This window comes from Epinephelus lanceolatus, chromosome 8, assembly GCF_041903045.1.
Source record: "Epinephelus lanceolatus isolate andai-2023 chromosome 8, ASM4190304v1, whole genome shotgun sequence".
Lineage (NCBI taxonomy): Eukaryota > Metazoa > Chordata > Actinopteri > Perciformes > Serranidae > Epinephelus > Epinephelus lanceolatus.
This window is the reverse complement of record NC_135741.1, coordinates 38,532,783-38,554,638: the sequence shown is the minus strand read 5'-3', so window position 1 is coordinate 38,554,638 and position 21,856 is coordinate 38,532,783. Positions and strand designations below refer to the sequence as shown.

General features: G+C 42.5%; 1 protein-coding gene across 3 annotated transcripts; it reads right to left on the bottom strand.

The window, feature by feature from the left end:
- Nucleotides 1-495: 495 nt before the first annotated feature.
- On the bottom strand, nt 496-18,695 carry brpf3b (bromodomain and PHD finger containing, 3b). Of its 3 annotated transcripts, none has more exons than XM_033629495.2 (13): nt 18,308-18,695; nt 15,654-17,215; nt 15,291-15,447; nt 10,603-10,734; nt 10,112-10,240; nt 9,231-9,543; nt 8,669-8,959; nt 7,382-7,972; nt 6,088-6,169; nt 5,912-6,000; nt 3,774-3,868; nt 2,629-2,783; nt 496-1,867 (listed from the first exon to the last, which is right to left on the bottom strand). In XM_033629495.2, the coding sequence occupies exons 2-13, from the start codon at nt 17,189-17,191 to the stop codon at nt 1,684-1,686; spliced, it is 3,756 nt and encodes a 1,251-aa protein (XP_033485386.1). In that variant the 5' UTR covers nt 17,192-17,215; nt 18,308-18,695; the 3' UTR covers nt 496-1,683. The 3 variants fall into 3 exon arrangements, with proteins under 3 accessions (XP_033485386.1, XP_033485388.1, XP_033485387.1); XM_033629497.2 differs by having other exon boundaries at nt 5,912-5,997; XM_033629496.2 differs by having other exon boundaries at nt 7,382-7,969.
- Between the last annotated feature and the right edge of the window lie 3,161 nt (nt 18,696-21,856).

Here is a 21,856-nt window from a genome sequence, read left to right as displayed (position 1 = left end):
AATGAAAATTAGTTCAGTCAAATCTATAGTGTAAAATCAGAAGCGTATCCACTCAGTTCCCCTGGTTGCAGAACACTCTTCTCGGGGCGTGTTAATTTTTTCATTTATAACCATAAACTCAGTCAAGTTACAGTTAAAATAGAGTCAGAAATACCTTAAGTTTTTTTTTTTTTTTTTTTTAACCTTGCTTTGGTTTCTTAGGTCTTTTGTGCGACAGTCTAGGGATTCCTTAAGTTTAAGATCAAGACAAGGAGAAAACCATAAATACTTCTGTGAATATTTTCAGGAAACCACAAGAAGACTTAAGGGTGTTTTGTGCCACTGATTTTATTATGAGTTAACCTTAACTAGGATTTTAAGGAAAGTCTTAAGGTGTTTTGTGTAACCTGCCACTGAATCCTTGCTTGTGAAGCAGTTAAATATTTTCCAAGTGAATATCATTAAATAATAAAAGAATGAGCCCTCACATTTAAAAGAAAAAACACAGAACTACAGTTAAATGTCCCAAAAGGTTTTTAATAGAGCGTTTATTTCCCAAAATGTGGAAATACTGGTTCAGACAAAATATTTGGTGAGCAGGTAAAATAATGCAGGTAGTACAAGCTTATAAAGGTGTATTTTTCCATTTGATAAAATGGGGCTCTGGACAATAAATAGAATCTTTTGGGGGGTCAACAGTGACTGATGTGGCGATGATTGCTTGTGGTTAATTTATCATCAGACCAAACGTGAACTCATACATTTAAAAATGTTGGCTGCATGTTTTTAAAACCTCACTCCATTTGTTTTAAATAAGATTTCATTCTCCACTTTAACCAATATAACTTTATTTCTATAGTTCTGTCTTCCATAAATAAATTATTTCTCTCTGTATCAAAAAGAGAATTCAAATATAAAGAACAATGGCTCATTGTGTTGTATGCTCTGAATGTACACACACATACACACACACACACAGCACAATGAAATTACATCAAAGACAAGCTAAGTACACTGCAGCAAGTCAGGAATTATTTCATCTCCACAAATATACATAGCCTCGCATTGCTCCTTGTGGGTTGATTGAAATACGCATTTTAAAAACAGCAACATTAAATTAAACTGGGTTTAATAATACACATACATATGTACACAAAGTGTGCCTTTATAATATACAAGTGTCTTTGTAAAAGATTAAAATGTAAAAAGCTATTGTATAAAAGATGGCAGTGTTCCATTCATTCGTCTTCTGGGTTTCATATAAATATGTCAAATCTCTTTTCTGACAATTTGATTCCTTGGCAGTAGCATTATACAAAATAGAGGGGGAATTCTTTTACATTTGATCCAGACACACAGCCTCAACACATCCAGGTGGAGTAAGCGGATACCTCGATACACCCCTGAACAGGGAATTAACGCTTACCGACCGCAGCAACGTGGGACCTAAAGGTAACTTCATTCACATCTGGAGCTCCACATCCACAATGACACCAAGGCAAACACCACCGCTCTGTGTGTCACACACTAGTGGTTTGGTTAACGAACAACAGTCCGGGACTCTGTGCTGTGCAGCAACCTCTTCAGACCACAGTGTGAATACTAATTCAGCTCGCAGTGGGACTCAGCCCACCTGCTGCTTTAAGACCAAAGAGAAATGCATAATGGCTGACTGTGGGTGCACATAGGGCTCACCATCGCCCTCTACAGATAGTTGGAGGCCACAAAGCCTTGGCTGTGGCTGACTCGGCTCTGGTGGATCATGGCGCGGTCGTACGCCACCTGGACAGACTTGCGGATGCTGGACTTGCGGCCCTCCATTATGCGCAGCTTGTCTGCCGTGTCATCTGCACCCAAGGGTGTCACCTTGTCACGTGGGAGCCACTGCCTACAGAACCAAAGAGACACACTGATGATCAACACTACTTTGGATCTGTTTGTATGATTTAGACCAATGTATCTGTGTGTTCAATTTACATAAATACATATAACTACAATATATAAGATATGCTTGTTTTGTTCACAATTTAAACACTTGTTTTTTTCAACATTAATAAACAGCTTGGCCTGGCAGTTATGATCCTCCTTGACTGGACAGTTCGCCCAGGAAAAGTGCATTTAACTAAAAACACCTGCTCCATGTGGGTCTGTAGATGACCTCAGACCTCACTGTGGCAGGAGAAGCACTGCAATACATTCAGTGTTTCCCACAGAATGAGTGTGTGTGTGTGTGTGTGTGTGTGTGTGTGTGTGTGTGTGTGTGTATGTATGTGGGCAATACAAAGGGTGTAGCAGTAGTTTGACTCGTGGGCTGGACAATTGCTCTGTTAATCTGTTCACAGCGGATCAGATCTTACTGACAGATGAGGACCAGCTGCTGTGAGTGAATGCAAACTTTTAGACCTATCAGAATGAGCATTTCGGTTTCATTATAAATGCGACTGACACGGCTCCGTCTCTGCCCCGAGTGTGCTCTGTGTCCCAATGCAGTGCTATGAATAACTGAACGGTATATAAATTCCAATAGTGCTCCTAATGAACAAGCCAGCTCCAAAAATAGAAAATCTATTTGTGGCGGCAGATCTTTTAATCGTGGCAGGCCGCCACAAATAACCGAATGTGTGGGATAGCTTGACATTTGACCCTCACCATGTGCGCTTGTTGTCAAAGAAGAGCACCAGGTAGAGCCTCTCCTTGGTCTCTTCCTGTCTCTGCTCCCCCAGACAGAGGACATCTTTGGGTGGGACGGGGATAGGCACCCCATTGTGCAGCAGGCCCTCCTCGGGCGTGTCTGGGTCGATGATCTGGAACAAACATACAGTCAGTCTAACAAGGAATTTAGGTCTGTTACAAACGCTGCACTCTCACACAGCTGTTCTGTGGTCCTAGGGAACTCCTGATTTTTGTTTCTAGATTTGGTTATACCACTGTTAAACTCACTTATTTGAATTTCTCAAAATGTGGTTTGGTGAAAGCTGCCCATAGTATTTAAAGGGACACTTCACCCCAAAATCAGGAATACATATTTCCCTTTTACCTGCAGTGCTGTTTATCAGTATAGATTGTTTTGGTGTGAGTTGCAGAGTGTTGAATATATCGGCGGTAGAGATATCCGCCTTCTCTCTAATATAATGGAACTACGTAGCACTTGGCTTGTAGTGCTCAAAGAGCCAAAAAATGCTTTTGGAAAAACTCCACAGACCTTGTGTGAGCAATTTCATGTAGGAACTACTTTCTTTCTACCAAACTACACCCACCAACCATATCACTGCCTAGAGGGAAGCATTCATTTACTGCTAGTTCACCTAGCATCACTGAGCTAGGTAACATAACCGCTCAGCTGAGGTGGACGCCATTAATGTTAACATCTTATGTTTGAAAAAAAAAAAGGGAACGCCGCACACTCAGCTCCAAGTAAAAAAGGAATTTTATTTAGGACAACGTTTCGGCACAGGGCCTTTGTCAAGTCTTAACAACATGAGCAGATGCACACTTCCTTCTGTGCACTGATACGGTTGGCGGTTAGAACTAATTCATACTTTTCACTAAACGTGCTTTCTTGAATACACACCAGGTCATGACTTCTGGAAAGAGACATTGCTGTTGAATTTTTTTAAATATATTTTTTGGCACATTGAGCACCACAAGTTCAGAGAGAAGGCAGACATCAAAGGAAAGGAAAACGTGTATTTCTGATTTTGGAATGAATTATCACTTTATGAGCAACACCACCTGTTGACAGCTCATATTAGTTGGTGTGTCAGTGATATTAGGTAGAGTAAGGGAATAATTACCAGAGCAGGATAGGAAGGATATCCCCGACACTTGGCCCACACCAGATCTAGAGGCTCCAGCTCGGTTGTGTCCTCAGACATTTGGCCGCCGCTGCCTGCAGAACAGCAGCAGACAGTGAATCATTTTATGAATAAGAAGAAAATGAACCAGACATTCACGCATATATTATATTATATATATACACACATATACATATACATACATATACATATATTATATATATACAGTACAGGCCAAAAGTTTGGACACACCTTCTCATTCAATGCGTTTTCTTTATTTTCATGACTATTTACATTGTAGATTCTCACTGAAGGCATCAAAACTATGAATGAACACATGTGGAGTTATGTACTTAACAAAAAAAGGTGAAATAACTGAAAACATGTTTTATATTCTAGTTTCTTCAAAATAGCCACCCTTTGCTCTGATTACTGCTTTGCACACTCTTGGCATTCTCTCCATGAGCTTCAAGAGGTAGTCACCTGAAATGGTTTTCCAACAGTCTTGAAGGAGTTCCCAGAGGTGTTTAGCACTTGTTGGCCCCTTTGCCTTCACTCTGCGGTCCAGCTCACCCCAAACCATCTGGATTGGGTTCAGGTCCGGTGACTGTGGAGGCCAGGTCATCTGCCGCAGCACTCCATCACTCTCCTTCTTGGTCAAATAGCCCTTACACAGCCTGGAGGTGTGTTTGGGGTCATTGTCCTGTTGAAAAATAAATGATCGTCCAACTAAACGCAAACCGGATGGGATGGCATGTCGCTGCAGGATGCTGTGGTAGCCATGCTGGTTCAGTGTGCCTTCAATTTTGAATAAATCCCCAACAGTGTCACCAGCAAAACACCCCCACACCATCACACCTCCTCCTCCATGCTTCACAGTGGGAACCAGGCATGTGGAATCCATCCGTTCACCTTTTCTGCGTCTCACAAAGACACGGCGGTTGGAACCAAAGATCTCAAATTTGGACTCATCAGACCAAAGCACAGATTTCCACTGGTCTAATGTCCATTCCTTGTGTTTCTTGGCCCAAACAAATCTCTTCTGCTTGTTGCCTCTCCTTAGCAGTGGTTTCCTAGCAGCTATTTGACCATGAAGGCCTCATTCGCGCAGTCTCCTCTTAACAGTTGTTCTAGAGATGGGTCTGCTGCTAGAACTCTGTGTGGCATTCATCTGGTCTCTGATCTGAGCTGCTGTTAACTTACGATTTCTGAGGCTGGTGACTTGGATGAACTTATCCTCAGAAGCAGAGGTGACTCTTGGTCTTCCTTTCCTGGGTCGGTCCTCATGTGTGCCAGTTTTGTTGTAGCGCTTGATGGTTTTTGCGACTCCACTTGGGGACACATTTAAAGTTTTTGCAATTTTCCGGACTGACTGACCTTCATTTCTTAAAGTAATGATGGCCACTCGTTTTTCTTTAGTTAGCTGATTGGTTCTTGCCATAATATGAATTTTAACAGTTGTCCAATAGGGCTGTCGGCTGTGTATTAACCTGACTTCTGCACAACACAACTGATGGTCCCAACCCCATTGATAAAGCAAGAAATTCCACTAATTAACCCTGATAAGGCACACCTGTGAAGTGGAAACCATTTCAGGTGACTACCTCTTGAAGCTCATGGAGAGAATGCCAAGAGTGTGCAAAGCAGTAATCAGAGCAAAGGGTGGCTATTTTGAAGAAACTAGAATATAAAACATGTTTTCAGTTATTTCACCTTTTTTTGTTAAGTACATAACTCCACATGTGTTCATTCATAGTTTTGATGCCTTCAGTGAGAATCTACAATGTAAATAGTCATGAAAATAAAGAAAACGCATTGAATGAGAAGGTGTGTCCAAACTTTTGGCCTGTACTGTATATATATATATATATATATATATATATATATATATAATATATATACATATATACATATATATATATATATATATATATATATATATATATATATATATATATGTATAAAATATGTATTCCCCATGAGATGAGAGTGGTTTATTTTTGTAACGCAAAATTTCTTATGCTTAAGGGCACATTTCTAAGCAAGAACGAGGGAAAAGAGGATGACATGCAATGGTATACAGCAGAAAAAATGCTGTTTAAATTAACAAAACAAAACAAGGACAAGTTAAAACATACCAGTGTAATCTGAGTCTCCGTTGACTATCTCCAGAAAGGGAACTTTGGAAAGAGCTGGTTTCCCGAGGCTTCGTTTGGGTGTTGAGCTGCTGTGACACAGCACATTACACTGTCAGTGTATTGTCAAGTATTGCTGTAGCCAAACAACTGCTGACAACACATACACCATGTCTTACATTTCTTTGTGCAGGACTGGACAAGGGCTGTACTCAGAGTCGGACCCGCCGTCTTTGTGCTTGTTGAAGCCGTTGGTCAGTCCTAAAAAGCAAATGAGAGAAATCTCAGGACTACTTCAGAATACCAGGAGGAGAGGGGACATCTAAGCACCGATATCCTCAGTCTCATGAACAACCCAATACTGTGTTACGACAACAATCAGGGGAAAAAAGTACAGCACACACTCATCACAGATAATGGGGGGTGTAAGGGTGGTTTAAGGGCAGATGGAACTGGTTGGTTTTGTTGATTAGGTAGACTGAGGTATCTTATTCGGTTGTCCTTTATGTACTCACAAATAATTTCAACATGTCGTTTCATATTATTAAAGGGTAAAATTTTAGATATGCTCCTTTTTCTCTCTGCTGCTGGAGAGGCATATCTATGTTTGATTGACAGCAGTAGGCAGGTGGAGCTCCATAGGTAACTGTTAAGGGAAGAAAAAGTAAACTAACAGTGTGTTGTTAGCACTGGTATTAAATACTAAAGGACCACATCAGTGTCTGAATTGACATTTGCAGGCAAATTTATAGCTGCTGCTTAATGTGCTGCAGCTGACCAGCTAATTAGCTAGCTACCTAGCTTGATAACTGACAACAGCAGTGCACATTTCACTGGTCAATGTTTGTAAGCTCGCTTGCTCAATAAGCGGAGGCGAAGGGCAAGACTCATGTTCATGTTTGCAAGTTAGCTAGATAAAAAGGAGAATTTAGCAGGAAATTTAATGTGAGTTGTTGTAGCAGATGTTTAGAAATGTCCTGAGGATTTTGACTTCACACCTGCTCCTGAGTAGGCATAAGATCAATTCTTAGTGAGAAGAAGCCTAAATTGTACAACTGTTAGCACTATTAGCATTAGCCCTGGTGGTGCAACCAGCCCCAGATGTGATAACAGATTATAAAAATTGATATAGACAACTTGAAGTTGGCCCTTTTGTCTCTTAGAGAAGAGGGATGGAGTCTGTTCTGAAAGCAAGAATGTAACGACATTTAACATTATTAAGAGAAAAAATGTAACTTCTGCAACTGCACTGGAATAATTCTTACATCTCTTCACACTGCTATCTGATATTGTCATTATATGAGACGGGTTAACTGGTAGCTAATAAAAAAACCCAGTAAAGTCAGCACATTCTAACAAGCATCCGATATGATCATTTCCCCACTGTCTTCAGTGCCAACAAGAGTCAGTTCTAACACACAACCTGAGTGGAGGATCTGACACTGTTGTCAGTAACTGAGCAAAGCTTCTTACCACTTTCCAGTGTATGATTTGGTGTCTTCTCCAGCTCACTATCTGAGCATATGTCTCGACTGGGGGTGCATTGTTCATTAAGGGTGGGTGGTCCAGGGCTTTTCTGTGGGGTCTTGGATGGAGTGGACAAAGGTGTGGAGGATGGGGTACTAGCTGTGGAGTTGGGTGCTGATGGGGCGTTGTCCTGCTGCCCCTTTCCGTTCAGCAAAGGATTTTCTCTCTCTCTGAACAGCTTAGCTCCATTTTTTGCCTTTTTGAACAATACAGAGGTTCGTCGTCCAACTCCCCCTGTGGTTGGCCGGGGGGGTGCGCTGAGCTCCGGCAGGCCGTTGGATACTGCTTGTCCTTCACTGTGCAAAATGGGAGGCGGCGATGCCGGCCGTTCCTGTGCTTTAGTGCAATTCATGTTCTCTGTGGTGCTGTCTGAGAGGTCTCCATCCATCTTAAGCCGTTTGCAGGGCCAGCTGGGGGATTGGGGCTCCCGTGTGATTGGCCGCAGGGTGGGAGGATCCAGAGGTGTGTCCCCATGTCGTGGAGGTGGAGCCGGCCCTGTGGGTTCCAGTGTTGGGGGCGAAGTAGATTTGAGGTCTTCTGGAAGATAAGGAAAAAAATTTTTAATTCAATTTCACTCAGCGTTTAAATTTAAATGACTGTCCATTTAGTATGTCGTGTGATGTGGTGGTGTAGTATTCACACTGGAAAATGGTGTCACTTCATAATGGTTTACATTTCATTCTAACAGTCTAACCACAGCCCAGAGGGAGGTGAGGTATTCTGTAGGTATGGAGGACCTTATCAAGACGAGTGAATTAATAACTTTGCTCTCACAACTGTACACCAGCAACATGGTAACATGGCAGTATTTTATGACTCAACTGACACAAATCACAGGTGTTCTGCTGCACTCCTCTACGGTGGCAAGAGACTGTTTGACTGGACTAGCCTGTAGTCAGAAGTGGAATGACATGGCATGACTGTACGTGGCCAATGGAGAGTGGTGAGTCCATGAGAGTGATGTATAGAAGAGGTGCAGACATAGAGTGCACTGGGAGAGAGGAGTTGTGAGGCAGCCATGGCTAACGAGACTCTGTGGGCCCCTACTTACTAGACTGGAGACAGTGGGGTGGTTGGGGTTGGTGCGTGGGGGGGACCCTGGCTCAATTACCTGAGGACAATGTTCCGTTAGCTCATGTTTACAACTGGTCTCATTGAAAAAAAAGAGGCTTTTAAAGGTTCATGCATTGGCAATTTCATACTGTTGAAACACCAGTGCTCTTTATCACCCACCCTTGTCTGATGACAAAAGGCCATTATCTGCCTTGGCGTCTTTGTCGTCATCTTCCTCATCATCATCGTCCTCGTCGTCTTCCTTCAGATGTCCATTGTGAAGGCTGTGGCGGGGGTGTTGGCCCTGCCTGTAGCGGATGTTGTTGATCTCACGACGAAGCAGGCGGATGCGTCGAGTCCGGGCGCCACTGCATCGCATGGAGCTGACAAAGTCCAGCTTTTCTAACAGCTCCTTCAGCTGTTCCTCCACTGTCATATGAAGCCGGTTGTCTGGATCCAGCACGCTGTCAACTGGACACAACGGGAGAGAGTTAAGCTAACAGTGAAGCCAGCATGCATGTCCCATGAAGGTACAACAAACATTTCGATCCCATTCAATCAACTTTGAATGTGTGTTGATGTATTACTATCAACTTTAGTAAATGTTCCTTAATTGTATTGGATCATGGACCATGCATCTAAATAAGTATCAAATCATATGAGAGGGATACATACAGACCCCTATCTAAGGTTCAAAATATGTGCGTGTTCACATTTCCTGTCAAGTGACAATGTGACTTACCATCCTCCCAGGTGCAGCTGTAGAAGTCTTGTTTCTGCGGTGATTCTGAGAGGTGCATGCCGGTGGTCAGGTCCAGGCCGGTGTTGGTGGCTTGCCGTTGGGCATGGCGCAGTATTGCTCCACCTAAGTCTCGCAGACGCAGCGCTACCCTGTGGAAGACTGTGTCCTTGCTGTTGTAGAGGAGGCAGTTGGACACCATCAGGTTAAAGTCAGCCTCCAGGTCAGCCACTGAGCTGTAGGCATGACTCTCCAGCTTAGAGCGCATGGTGGAAAAGTCCATGGGCTGGCTGATGAACTCCAGGTAGTCTGGGACCTGAGGACATAACAACACTCCTAGGGTTAATGAGGAGAATGGTCACATGTGTGCAGATAAAATACAAACTAATGTTAAAAAAAACCCGGAGAGGTGGAAAAGGAGGAGGTGCTATTTTGGGCACCCTGGTTCCAGAGGTAAATGTCAGAGCACTATTACAGCTTTGATGGGCACAAATATCTCCCAGTTAAATCATCACTACAAAAGACTAGGAACTATGTTCTTGGATAAAAGGTCAAAGGCGGCAGGGGGGGTAACTGTAGTATTTAAAGTTGTCTGCCATGCCACAATTATAGACAAAACTGGATTTTTCAGAACACAAGCTGAGATAACTGAAACTAGCGATAGGAACATCAACATTTAATGTCTTAATTGTTCATTATCTGAGAGAGTCCAGAGTTTCTCTGTCAAGTACCACTGAGAATTTAATTTGCAATATTTGAAATGGGAATACTTAATGGGGAAAAACACTTCTGGAACCGACAGGCGCTCCCACTTAACAACTCTATATAACATGTGAATACACCTTGTCTCTGGCGACTGGTGTCATAACGGTAAAATGTCTGACCTCCTTGATGTTGACTGGCTGTGCAAAGATCTGGGCTGTGTCCTTCTCCTGTAGTTGGTCCAGAGTGGAGCGGAGCAGCGCCAACATTGGAGTCAACTGCAGCTCCAGAGCTGCCTGGTGAACTTTGACCTGCAGTTGTCAAAGGATATACATGTGATGTCAGCATACATGGAGGTTGCAGCCATAAAGATTTCAGACACAAGTTTTTACACAATGCCCAAACGCTAAAGAGAGAATAGGCGATACTTGTGAGGGGCTGTGCAATGTTAACAACCAAGCCAGTAGTTTTTTTTGTAGCTCAACCCATTCATAGCAGCCACCTGTTGTTTGTTTTGCTTCTCAGTTGTACTGAGGGGATAGCATCACATGAAAAGGAGATCAATGTTTACTCTGTATAGGACAGGCAAAGATGTGTGACCATGCAAACATCTCAGAACTTCAGACTACATGGGTGAGCACCTTAAAACTTTAAATATATCCGTGTATTTTACCTGTTCACGTTTGAGTTTCTCCCTCTTCCGGATGAGCTCCACCAACAGCCTGGCCTTTTCAAGATCGTGGCGCAGTTTCTGCCAATATCTCAGTGCTTCTCTTGCAGCAGAAACCTTCTCATCCACCTCAGGCTACAAAGGACAATAAGTTTTATTGAGCTACATTATACAAACACTGTATCAGAGATCTGTATCTAAGAGCCCTGACACACCAAGCTGCAGTCAGCTATTGGTTGGCCGTCAGTGAATGTCTACTGCCCTAGTTTTGTGGTGAGTCCCACACTGTTGACACTATTTGGCCTTGGTCTGATGTTTTTGGGAGATTCAGCAGTTTTCTTTTTTAAAACACGAATGCAGACTACTGCCACCTTCTGGTATGGAGAGTTATTTCCTTTCATGCAGGCGCAGAATGTATGTGCTAGTTGGCTATTTGCTGTAACCTTTGCGGTGTGTTCAAATGCAACTTTTTGGAGACACAGGCGATGTGAGGCAACGCAACAGTTGGTCCTTGTTGCCACTAGTTCTCTGATGTCAGTTTGGTGTGTCTGGGCCCTGACACAATCAGTGAATTTTAGAAATTGTTTGGTAGAACAGTGGCTACATAAATACATTAAATACCAACAAATGTTATCATTTATCATCAGTAGGGGTGGGGAAAAACTCAATACAGCATAGTACTGCAATATTTTGCTTGGCTATATTGTATAAATGCACGCCAAGTATCGATCTTTTATTTTATACATCATTAATTTTTGTCGATACACATTTTAATACAACGTTTGGTACTAGAATAATACAATCAAGTGCTTTCTCGGTCCACTAAATGGTGCAGATATTTTTTTTCGTAGTGAGGTCAGCAGAGGTCTCAGTCAGCAGCATTTGGCAGGAGTTCATTAAAACGAAGATGGAAGCAGCAGAAAATGAAATCAGAAACATGCTGTCCGTGTTTAAATCAAAGGTCTGGACTTATTTTGCATTTTTTAAACATGGAGGCAGAGGAGGACTTGGATATGGCACATGCACTTTGCAAGCAGAGTCATACAAGAATAAAATACTCCCGGAATACTACGAACATGAGGGCTCACCTCACACACTACCATCCAGAGATAGTGTTAGGTGCTGACGGCCAAGTTAGCCCTGAATCCGCTTGGCTGAAAAATCAACCAACACTGGAAACACTTAGCTCAACAAAACTACCACCCAACTCTGAGAGAGCTAGGAAAATAACACAGCCCATCACCTACTTCGTGTGCAAAGATCTGCGTCCATACACCATTGTTGAAAACGAAGGCTTTTGTTACATGCTAAAAACACTGGAACCCAGTTATGTGACTCCTTTATATTTTTTCACCAACACAGCCGTACCCAAGCTCTACAGAGTAAGTGAAGCATTAAGTTGAAGAATCTTTGAGTACAGCAGGAAGGGTGGCATTAAAGGATAACTTTGGTATTTTTCAACCTGGGCCCTATTTCCCCATGTGTATGTGTGCGTATGATTCATAGGTACAACTCGTTCTAAAATTGGTTCAGTATTGAGGGAGGTGGATGCAGCTGCCAGCCGCGAAATGAGCTAAAACGGTAATGGGGCAAATGCGTCCCGTATAAGTCTGCGCATTAAAAGTGCTTTTTTTCGCCACTGACCGGTTCAGATTGCCAGTGCTATCTCTGTAGATAGCATACTAAGCGTTTCCCTTACCTCTGGGCTGTGACGTCATCTCGCAAGAGCTTTGCTTGTTGCTGGAAGAAAACAGAGGAGCCATGCTGAGCGCTGCTCAGAGTGGTGCTGGTTGTCCCGGAGTACAATTGAGAGTTTTACTGCATCGATTGAAAACAATGGTTCGTGTTTGTGCTTATCCGAATTGCAAGAACAGGATGTCGTGCAACACCCCGTACAGCTTTCATAGGCTGCCTTTGTTGGATGGCGAGATGCTGAAGGTGTGGCTAGTTGTGCTACAAATGGATGCTAACACTCCTCTCCAGACACTGCGCCTTGCAGACCATCAGGTCTGCAGTGCTCACTTCTCCCAAGATGACTACTGCCAGTCGAAGAAGAGAAGACATCAAATCCCGAAACACCTCTTCCTCAAGAAAACAGCTGTCCCACGAGTAGAGAGAGCTACAGCCCAGAGGAAGTGAAGGGTAAGGGAAATGCTAAGTATGCTATCTACAAAGATAGCACTGGCGATCTGAACCGGTCAGTGGCGAAAAAAAGCACTTTTAATGCGCAAACTTATATATACTTATATAACTTATATGGGACGCATTTGCCCCCATTACCGTTTTAGCTCGTTTCGCGGCTCCCGGTTGCATCTGCCTCCTTCAATACTGAACCAATTTTAAAACGAGTTGTACCTATGAATCATACGCACACATACACATGGGGAAATAGGGCCCAGGTTGGAAAATACCGAAGTTATCCTTTAACTTGTGATACTTGGTCTTCAAGGTCAGTGGATTCATATGTGACTATAACAGCACATTATCTCACAGAGAACCAGGGTATCTGCAGGTTTCAGTAGGTTAAATTTAAGACTTTTTAAGACCTTTTTAATGCCACCTTGAATGGAATTTAAGACCGAAAAAACTATAAATATAAGCGATGGTTGGGGGATCCCGCTGTACTATAACCAGTGCTTAATTTGTAAAATTAGAAGTGGGGGAACACTTTTTTAAGCGGCAACAGAGCCGCTTCACTGCGCAACTCCGAATGAAATGGTTGTGACATCTAGTGTTGTCACGGTACCAAAATTGGGACCCACGGTACGATACCAGTTAAAGTATCATGGTTCTGAGTAGTATCACGATACCACAGCAAAAATGAGGCAGATGTGCCTTTTGTCATTTATAAAAAGATAAATCACTTTTCTATAATACATCACTGATATTTCAATGGAATAAATTACTTATTGATAGAAAAACAGCATCAATAAGTGATTAACATAGGGGGGATAAAAATAAAATAAATAAATAAAATAAAAATCAACCAGCCACCCTCCTCCCCTGACAAGTAAAGAACAGCCCCTAAAGTGAGGTGAGGTTTGTGGACCGTTACCTGCCACAGAGAGAAATGTGAACGGCAGTCCTGATGCCAACAAAAGAGGAAATTGGGCTACTGGACCTGGAGTCGGACTTCTCTGTAGGCTATTTGACCACTGTATTCCTGTCTGTGACCCCCGTTCAACCCACAACCTGCATGATTCGCCTTTCGTTTCTGCTTCTGGTTGAAATCTGGGGAACTGCCCATTGGTCCGACATCCCATTGTTCCGACCATATTAAACTCATTGTTCCGAAGTCCATTCCGAAATCATCATGATGCCCTGTGGTTAAGGTCTGGTTAGGTTTAGGCACAAAAACCACTTGGTTAGGGTCAGGAAAAGATCATGGTATGGGTTAAAATGAAAAAGAAAATGACAAACACATAAGCCGTGAGCCTGCTCCGCCTCAAGCCAGTCGCGGCGCACCATACGCCCGCCGCAAGCTGTTCAGCACTGCGGACAGTCGGACTAATGGGACGTCGAACCAATGACATGGACCCGAAATCTGTACTCACAGCGTACTGAATGATTTATTTTGCTGGCACAAAACTATTTTTAGTCGCAAATGCGAGTAAAATGCTCGCACGTAGAGCTCTGTGGAAAACAAATCACTGCCGACAAGTAAAAAGTCATAAATAATAACTTTCACTGCTCAAAGATACTCACGTCTGGAAAACAAACCACTACAGCAGCATATTGAGTGCCAGGTGGCCAGCGCGCGCCGTTAAGCCCTTTTTCACACAGAGCGCGCAAAGTGCAGACCTCCGCCGACGAACCCATTCATTGTGTATGTGCTACCACCAGCGCGCGCCGTTATTGGATGGCGCATGGATACTCACAGAAAAGTGCCGCGAGAATAAAAAAAAAGAAAAGAAATAAAGTCAGATTAAATATTCCTTCCGCAACAATTTTAAGACCTTTGAGTAATGAATTTAAGACCAATCTGAGACATTTCTAATGAATTTAAGACATTTTCAGGCCTTACTTTTAGATACATGAATTTAAGACTTTTTAAGACTTTTCAAGGATCCGCGGATATTTTGGAGAACTGGTGACTGCTCTCTCACATTCTCCAAACTAGAGCAGTACATGAATATCATACCGGAGCAAACACTGCAGACCTCCTGCAAATGCAGCCCAAGAATGGGGGATTGTGGCTGTAACAGGCAACACTTCTGACATGGGTGTTGCCATTCAGTTAGCAGGATGCCTGCATGTGAAGTGTTTCACTCACACACTTAATCTGGCCTCACAGAGGGCGTTAAATCTACCAGCAGTTCAGATTGTCAGGTGTATGCAGCATTTCAGACACTGTTTTATTACAGTGTTGGTCAGTATGTCTGCTTTGCATCACATTTTGCTGCAATAATGATGATTAAAGTCAGAGGAACAGACTGAAAACTGTATCTTATGAGGTAAAACTGATAATGAGCAAGTTTTTCTTTGGGGAAATAATTTGCAGTTGGAAAAAAAAGGTAATAATTCGCAATATATCTCAATACATTTTATCACAATACTCAGCATATCTCAATATCGCAATAATATCATATTGTGATCTACGCATCGTCATGATATCGTATTGTGAGCCCTCTGGCAATTCCCACCCCTAATCATGAGAGTACACAGGCTGTAGTACTGCTTCCTACCCTGACCTGTTCGGTATTCCTTTGGGACTGGACACTAGAGTGCAAACGTCGGACCAGCGCCACACCATTCCTTGACTGGCGCTTCAGTAGCCAGTAGTTATGCAGCCTCTGCATGAACTGGTTTTTCCTCTGTAAGAGGATTCCTTTACAGATGATATTCAGCCTGTAGGATGGAGATAGATGCAGGTTGGTCTTACTGTCAACATAACTGACATAAGTTAAGGCTTCTCTAATAGAAACAATTCTTTCTTGCAACTGTACACTTATTTAGAAATTTAGCAAACCCAAAAATCTAAAAACTGGTGTTTAATTTTGTTGAACAACAGACACACAGCATTTTATTGTATTCAAACCAAAAGAAAAATTTACCTGCTTGTGGGTATCTGAGGCACTGTCATTTGTGGTGAAGCAGTGTGTTGTGCTGTTGACTCTGTGCTCTTCTTCCCTTTCTTTTTATCCATCTTGGCATCATCTTCACCCTTCCTGCCTTTCTTCGGTGTTGTAGGGCCCTCTGTGTAGGCACTCCGTCCTCTACTAGCCCTCCCTCTACTGCCCACCACTCTTCCTTCATTCTCCTCATCTGAGGCGGCCTCTTGTCCTGGTGGTGAATGGGCCTCACAGAATGCTGTCTTCTTAACAGAGAATGTGGTCCCATTAACATTTGTCTCTCGCACAGGATCAATCTTCATAAACAGGCCAGCACGTTGAGCACATGTGACATGAAATGCAGTGTAACAGTTAGCCTTGTGGCACTGAATTGATGCACCACGGCCCTTCTGCTTGCATAGGTAGCAGGTCAGTTTCCATCGTGCTGTGGGGATGTTATTGACCCCTTCCACTGGTTCCAGAAACACTGTGTTAGCAAAACAGACTTCAGGGATCCAGATGGCGCAGACCACATGTGCCCAGCGGCCGTCACTTGTTTGCTTGAAGGCGCCGCCACGGTTCGGACATAGAACACAGTCAACAGGTTTCTGAGGGGACTGGAGGCAACAGCGGCACAGCCACTGGCCTTCGGGGATGTAGGGCACGCCGTAACACTCCTGGTGCACAGCCAGGTTACAGGAGTCGCAGAAGAGGATGACGTTGCTGTTGAGGCACTCATCATCCAGGCACACGCAGCAGAAGGCATCATCGTCAATAGCACTCTGAGAGGGTGCCCGGCTGCGGGCTTCTCGGTATGCCTCCTCCTCTAGCCGGTCAAACAGCAGCTCAAAGGTGTCTGGTGTGACAGCTGTGTAACCCTCCGATGTTCTGCCAGCATTGACCATCTCCAGCCAGGCAGTGTCTTCCTCGTCCATGTCATATTCTGCCTCAGTTTCATGATCCTCAGCTACGCGTTCAATGTAACGGTAATATGCTGTAGGCAGAGGAGGTGCCTCAACTGGCGTGAAGGTTTCCAGCACATGAAACTTAGGTTCAGGGAGGGTCATGTGGTGATGGTGTGATGCGTTAGACTTTTCAGGTGTTTGTGGATGAGAATTGGGGCAGTGGTTCTTGGAAGGTGGAGGGGACTTGACAGGAGGACATTTGGAATCTTTCCTGCGGCCCCGGGGTGTGACAGGCTTGCGGACTGTTTGGGCACTGCTGGTGGGAGATGATGACTGCTCACTGTTCTCTTTGTTGCTGTTACACTCACTAATGTCCTGAGCCATCATCTCATCTTCAGTAATGACCTCCAAGGGCTCCAGAATAGAAATGCGGTGAAGTCTACCTTCCAGTTCCACCTCTACCACCTTCTGGGCCTGGGAGTAAGTCAGGGTTTCTCTACTTGGAGATGCTTTGAGGCTGTAAGGGGATGGTGATCGCTGGCGGGCAGCCCCACGCCCCCCAGCTGTCCCATTGGACTTCTTGACATCAGCTCCACCTCCTATGGCCACCTGGCCTTTTCGACGTGGCTTCCTCATGGGCCACCAATCACACTTAAGCTCCTGTTGATTTATAAGGAAATAAAATTGAATGAAAAATGGTGTAGTCAGACTGTAAATAATAATCAACATGAGAAAACATATGTCTGTTTTCTGTACAAGAATCAACACTTATTTTTCTTATTTTGATGTTATTGTTTGCTTGTTTATCTTCATTGTATAGTAATCTCATATTCTTATCTAGCTAGATTTACCCAGCAGCTTTATTTTCCCTTATGATTACTATGTATTAACAGGACTGAGCTAAATATTATACCATTGTTATAACAAAGCCATAAATTAAGGGCCTAAATAAGCTTAACATGCTTTGAACGTCTTGACAAATTAAGTTATTTAAAGTAGCTCTGTCATGCCGTGCATTTTACAGCACAGTGTTATTAGGCAGAGCAGTGGTCACTATCACCTGCAGTGTAAACATTCCATCACACACTTTAACTCGTAAAACCCTTACTCAATCCAGATAACTACATCCATACACCTACATATTGACAAGTGGCCAGCTGTCAAGCTAAAGATCACTCTTAACTGTCAAAAGACACACAGCTAGTAAAGAAAAATGAGCTGCAGATTATTCTGGACTTTATCTCATAAACTGTTGGCAACTACTAGCGCTAGCCACAACACAACAAGCACATCCAATCCGCTTTCAGGAAAGTTTGACTGATCCACCCCACAGCCAATCAGCTTTGAGAATACCACGGTCTCAACAGATCAGTGTCCTTATTTCGAGAGTAAAATGTCAGCCATATTTACAGTTTTAAAACATTATTAAAAACTCGTCTTCGAATTAAATAACAATTTCACATGTGAAATGCTGAAGCACTGCTTCGTCTTGTCAAATGGGGATGAGAAAGGCACAGCACTGTGACAGTATTACGGTGCTCTGTCATAAAAGTACAGAGAAGTAGTTCCAGATATCAGCTAGCTAACCTGCTAACTTTAAAATATGGGCAGTACTAACGTTAGCTGCCTTTTTACACTTTAACGTTGACAAGGCGCGGATTAATTTGTACGGTTGCCATCTTACAAGGAATTAAAAGTTCTGAGCCACTTTATAATAACGAAACAGTAAGCAGCAAACTTGAGCCATCTTACCTATTATGGCAACTGACTGACACAGGTAGCTCGACAGCCGGCGGTCTGTAGCCGCTTCTACAGTAATGGTTGCCTAGCCAGCCGCCTTACTTGCTGTACTCCCGAAGCTGGTAGCTACCGTTAGCCAGCTACAGTTTGCTGGCACAGCCGGTATATTTCGCTATTTAATACCACTTCCGTTTCTTCACAACACGGTGTTTGGAAGGCAAGGACTGAATCATAAAGGCCTACTTAAAACCCGAGTGGTATATTTGCATTGATAATCTGAGAAACAGCTTACTGTCGACTCAATTTTGTGAGAAGGAGAAATACTAGCCTCCTTCGGCTAGCTGGCTAGCTATTTGGAGCCCTGAGTATGTGCTAAATCGATATTAGCCGAAGTAAAAACACAGGACTTCCGGGTATATGTTTCAAAATAAAGTCCTTATTGGCGCATACTGCTCAATGTGTGATAATTTATATAACTCAAAATAGATATCACCTCCCCCCCCAGTCTTTATTGAATACATTCAATACATGGAATAATTACATTACAGATTCATTATAGAACTTGTAGAAAATTTATTTCATGATATAAATATAAATACTATGCAAACATAAATTAAATTGCACAACAAATAAATCAGATGTAGGGGAAATAAAGAAACATATAGAAACAAAAACCTTCAGGGTCTGCTAAACAGATGAAAACTGAAATGTCTAAATAAACCCATAGTTTTTGCCATTTCAGTGTTTGAGATGGAAAATTTCAACAGTTGTCAAATATGTTTTAAATCATTTTTAAAAAAATATAAAACGAGGGTGGTCTTTTAAGCCAAATCATTTTATGAATATGACATTGTGCAATATATTTATTGTGCAGTAATATATCAATCTTTGCTAGGTTTCCAAATCCAAAAAGAAGTGTCATGAAAAAAAATCTATAAACGCTTGCTCAATCGTTTCCCCTTCAAAACAAAAAACAATTAATTTATTTTTTGCAAAAATGCATCTATTGCTCACATTTGGGAAGAAATTACAGATATCAGCTTTAGCTGGGTAGTACCTGTGTAAAATCCTAAATAGAGGCTTGTTTCTTTTTGGAATTATACAATCAATAGGTAGCAGAAGGATAGTGTTCCATTTTTTTCTGTTCAAGTCTAATCATATTCTAGAAGTAGTAATATGCTCAAGATGACTTCTAATAAAACCATTACTGCATTTTTAATTACAAAGAGAGACCCCAGTAGTAGTAATAAAGTACTGCAGTTATCAATAAACACAGTAGAATGTGGCAGAAGTTGGGTAAGCAGTCCTTCTACAGAAGATGGCCTGGGTATTTGTAAATGCATAGGTTAAAATGCAAAAATACTCTTTCCCACACGTTTTATGCACAGATTTGTGTTGTAATTAATTTGACTGCACCCGTATTTTATATATTCTTACCTGAAGTACTTTGTATTGCTTTTAAACCCTATTTCCACTGTGTTGTCTTGCTATTTCCTGCTGTAATGTATTTTCTGTTTGATCTTCTTACATCCAATCAAAAGACATATGTTCCATGTTCTGAGTTAATTCTTCTTTTTTAACTTAAAAATAATGTATTACTTTAAAGACAGAATTATAGACTTGATAAATCAAACAGGTGTGCAAAATGAGTTGCCATTCACATTTTTTACGTCTATATTCTTTTATTTTGACGGCGAAATGGCTCACTTCCGCTTTTAGGGTCGCCTGTGGGCTACCTTGATAACAGCCGTTTAACACAAGTATAGCCCGCCCCCTAGACGTCACCAGACCATGATTTTCGCGCGCAAGCAACTGTCTGTATTGAATTTGGTATAACTTTATAGGCTATAAATATGTAGCTTAGTTGTTTTCTTTTAAATCTAAAGCAGCCCTTTCAAACAGGTAAACTCTAACTCTCTGAACTGGTCTGGAGTGGAAATCTGACACCTGTCCTGTCACCTCCATACACAAAACACATGTGCACACATGCTTGCAAATGAATTAAATTCTTTTTTCAGAATCAGAATCAGAATACCCCAACTGGTTTGTTGTCATTGCACTATACAACGAAATTCACTTGCACTGCCTGAGCGGAGCTCAAATAAAATAAAAATAAATGACTATGACAAAAAAGATTTCAAAATAAGAAGTAATTAAGTTAAAAACTCACACCCACACACTAGTTAAAACATACATGTACCTAAGTATAAATAGATGTGAAAAGCCTGCTTGTATAATGAGAATATTGCACATAAAATAAAAATACTTATACTAACAGGAATAAGTACTTTACAGTCAAGAATTTGTCTAAGGTGCTCCTGGTGCTGTGTTCTTTAGCAATAGCTTTGGGGTAAAAACTGTTCATAAGTCTATATGTGCTTGCTCTGATTGACCTGTGGTGCTTTCCAGAGGGCAGGGGGTCAAACAGGCGATGGGTTGGATGAGATGAGCCTTTCAGGATGCAGGACGTCCTCTGTAGGCAGTTTAGACGTGTAGATATCATTCTGGGCAGGCAGATGTGTGTTTGTAATTTTCTGGGCTGTTTTTATGAGCATCTGCAGAGCGTGCCTGTTAGCCAGAGCTGCGGCCATACCACAGCAGGATTCCATGAGTCAGTATACTCTCAACAGAGCTGTGGTAACAAGGTGCCAGCAGCCGTTGTGGCAGGTTGGACTTCCTAAAAGTTTTTAGTAAGTAGAGCTGCTGTTGTGCCCTTTCAATCAGAGAGTGGGTGTTGGTAGACCATGTGAGATCGTCTGAGATGTGTGTGCCCAGGAACCTGAAACTGGTCTGTGGCAGTGGGGAGTGAGGCAGAGCACTCGCTATGATTCGAGACTCCAGCTAATGTTAGCTACACACAGTAAATGTGAACTTGAAGCTGAAGCTGTGAGCCTTGGCTCTGGTTAGCAGAAGGCTAAACTATCAGAAACGTTTTCTCTCATCTCTGAAACACTTTGCTGATATCTACGTGTTTTGTTTGGTATTGTCAGACTCTCTTTTTAATAAGTTGTCCTCCTTTTTTGCGTTGCTTTGCAGTATAGGCAGCTATTGCCAATGCTGAAATGGCAGCTTTTTCTGCATGATTCTCCACCATTGAATCAGGCTTTCACAGAAGAAACAATCAAGCGCATCTGTATTTACAGAACTATCAACAGGAACCCCCTCTCTCTGAAATGACCTGTGATTGGCAAAAGTCTGCGGTCACAGCCTAGATTTTCTAAAGCCAGAAAAAGAGCCAAGAGGAGGTGCAGAAGTGTAGTTTTATCTCCATCAGCTCGAATTGCAATATGGTCAAAGGTTATTATGAGAATTTTGCCCAATGTGGTGGCAGGAGGTGGCGCAAACTATACCAGAACAAGGAGGTCACCCACACTGCGCCTCCGCAGAACAGGAGCAGCTGCCCTGTGAGGATATTGGCTTCCCGGCCTTGGCTCGTGTAGTTTTCCGACCACAAGGTTATAGAAGTAGACTCCACAAATCGCCTGTAGCCCATATCCTTTCTTACTGCTGAAAGTTTAACCCTGTCTGACACCTGGTAAGACCAAATATGTGCAATAATAA

Bases quoted from the DNA above. Each gene is read 5' to 3' on its own strand.
- brpf3b (XM_033629495.2), bottom strand. From the start codon at position 17,191: ATGAGGAAGCCACGTCGAAAAGGCCAGGTGGCCATAGGAGGTGGAGCT. The intron at 10,241-10,602 runs GTAAAATACACG...TGACAACTGCAG, and splicing joins AGAAACTCAAACGTGAACAG to GTCAAAGTTCACCAGGCAGC. The intron at 1,868-2,628 runs GTGAGGGTCAAA...TTGGTTCTGTAG, and splicing joins TTTGACAACAAGCGCACATG to GCAGTGGCTCCCACGTGACA.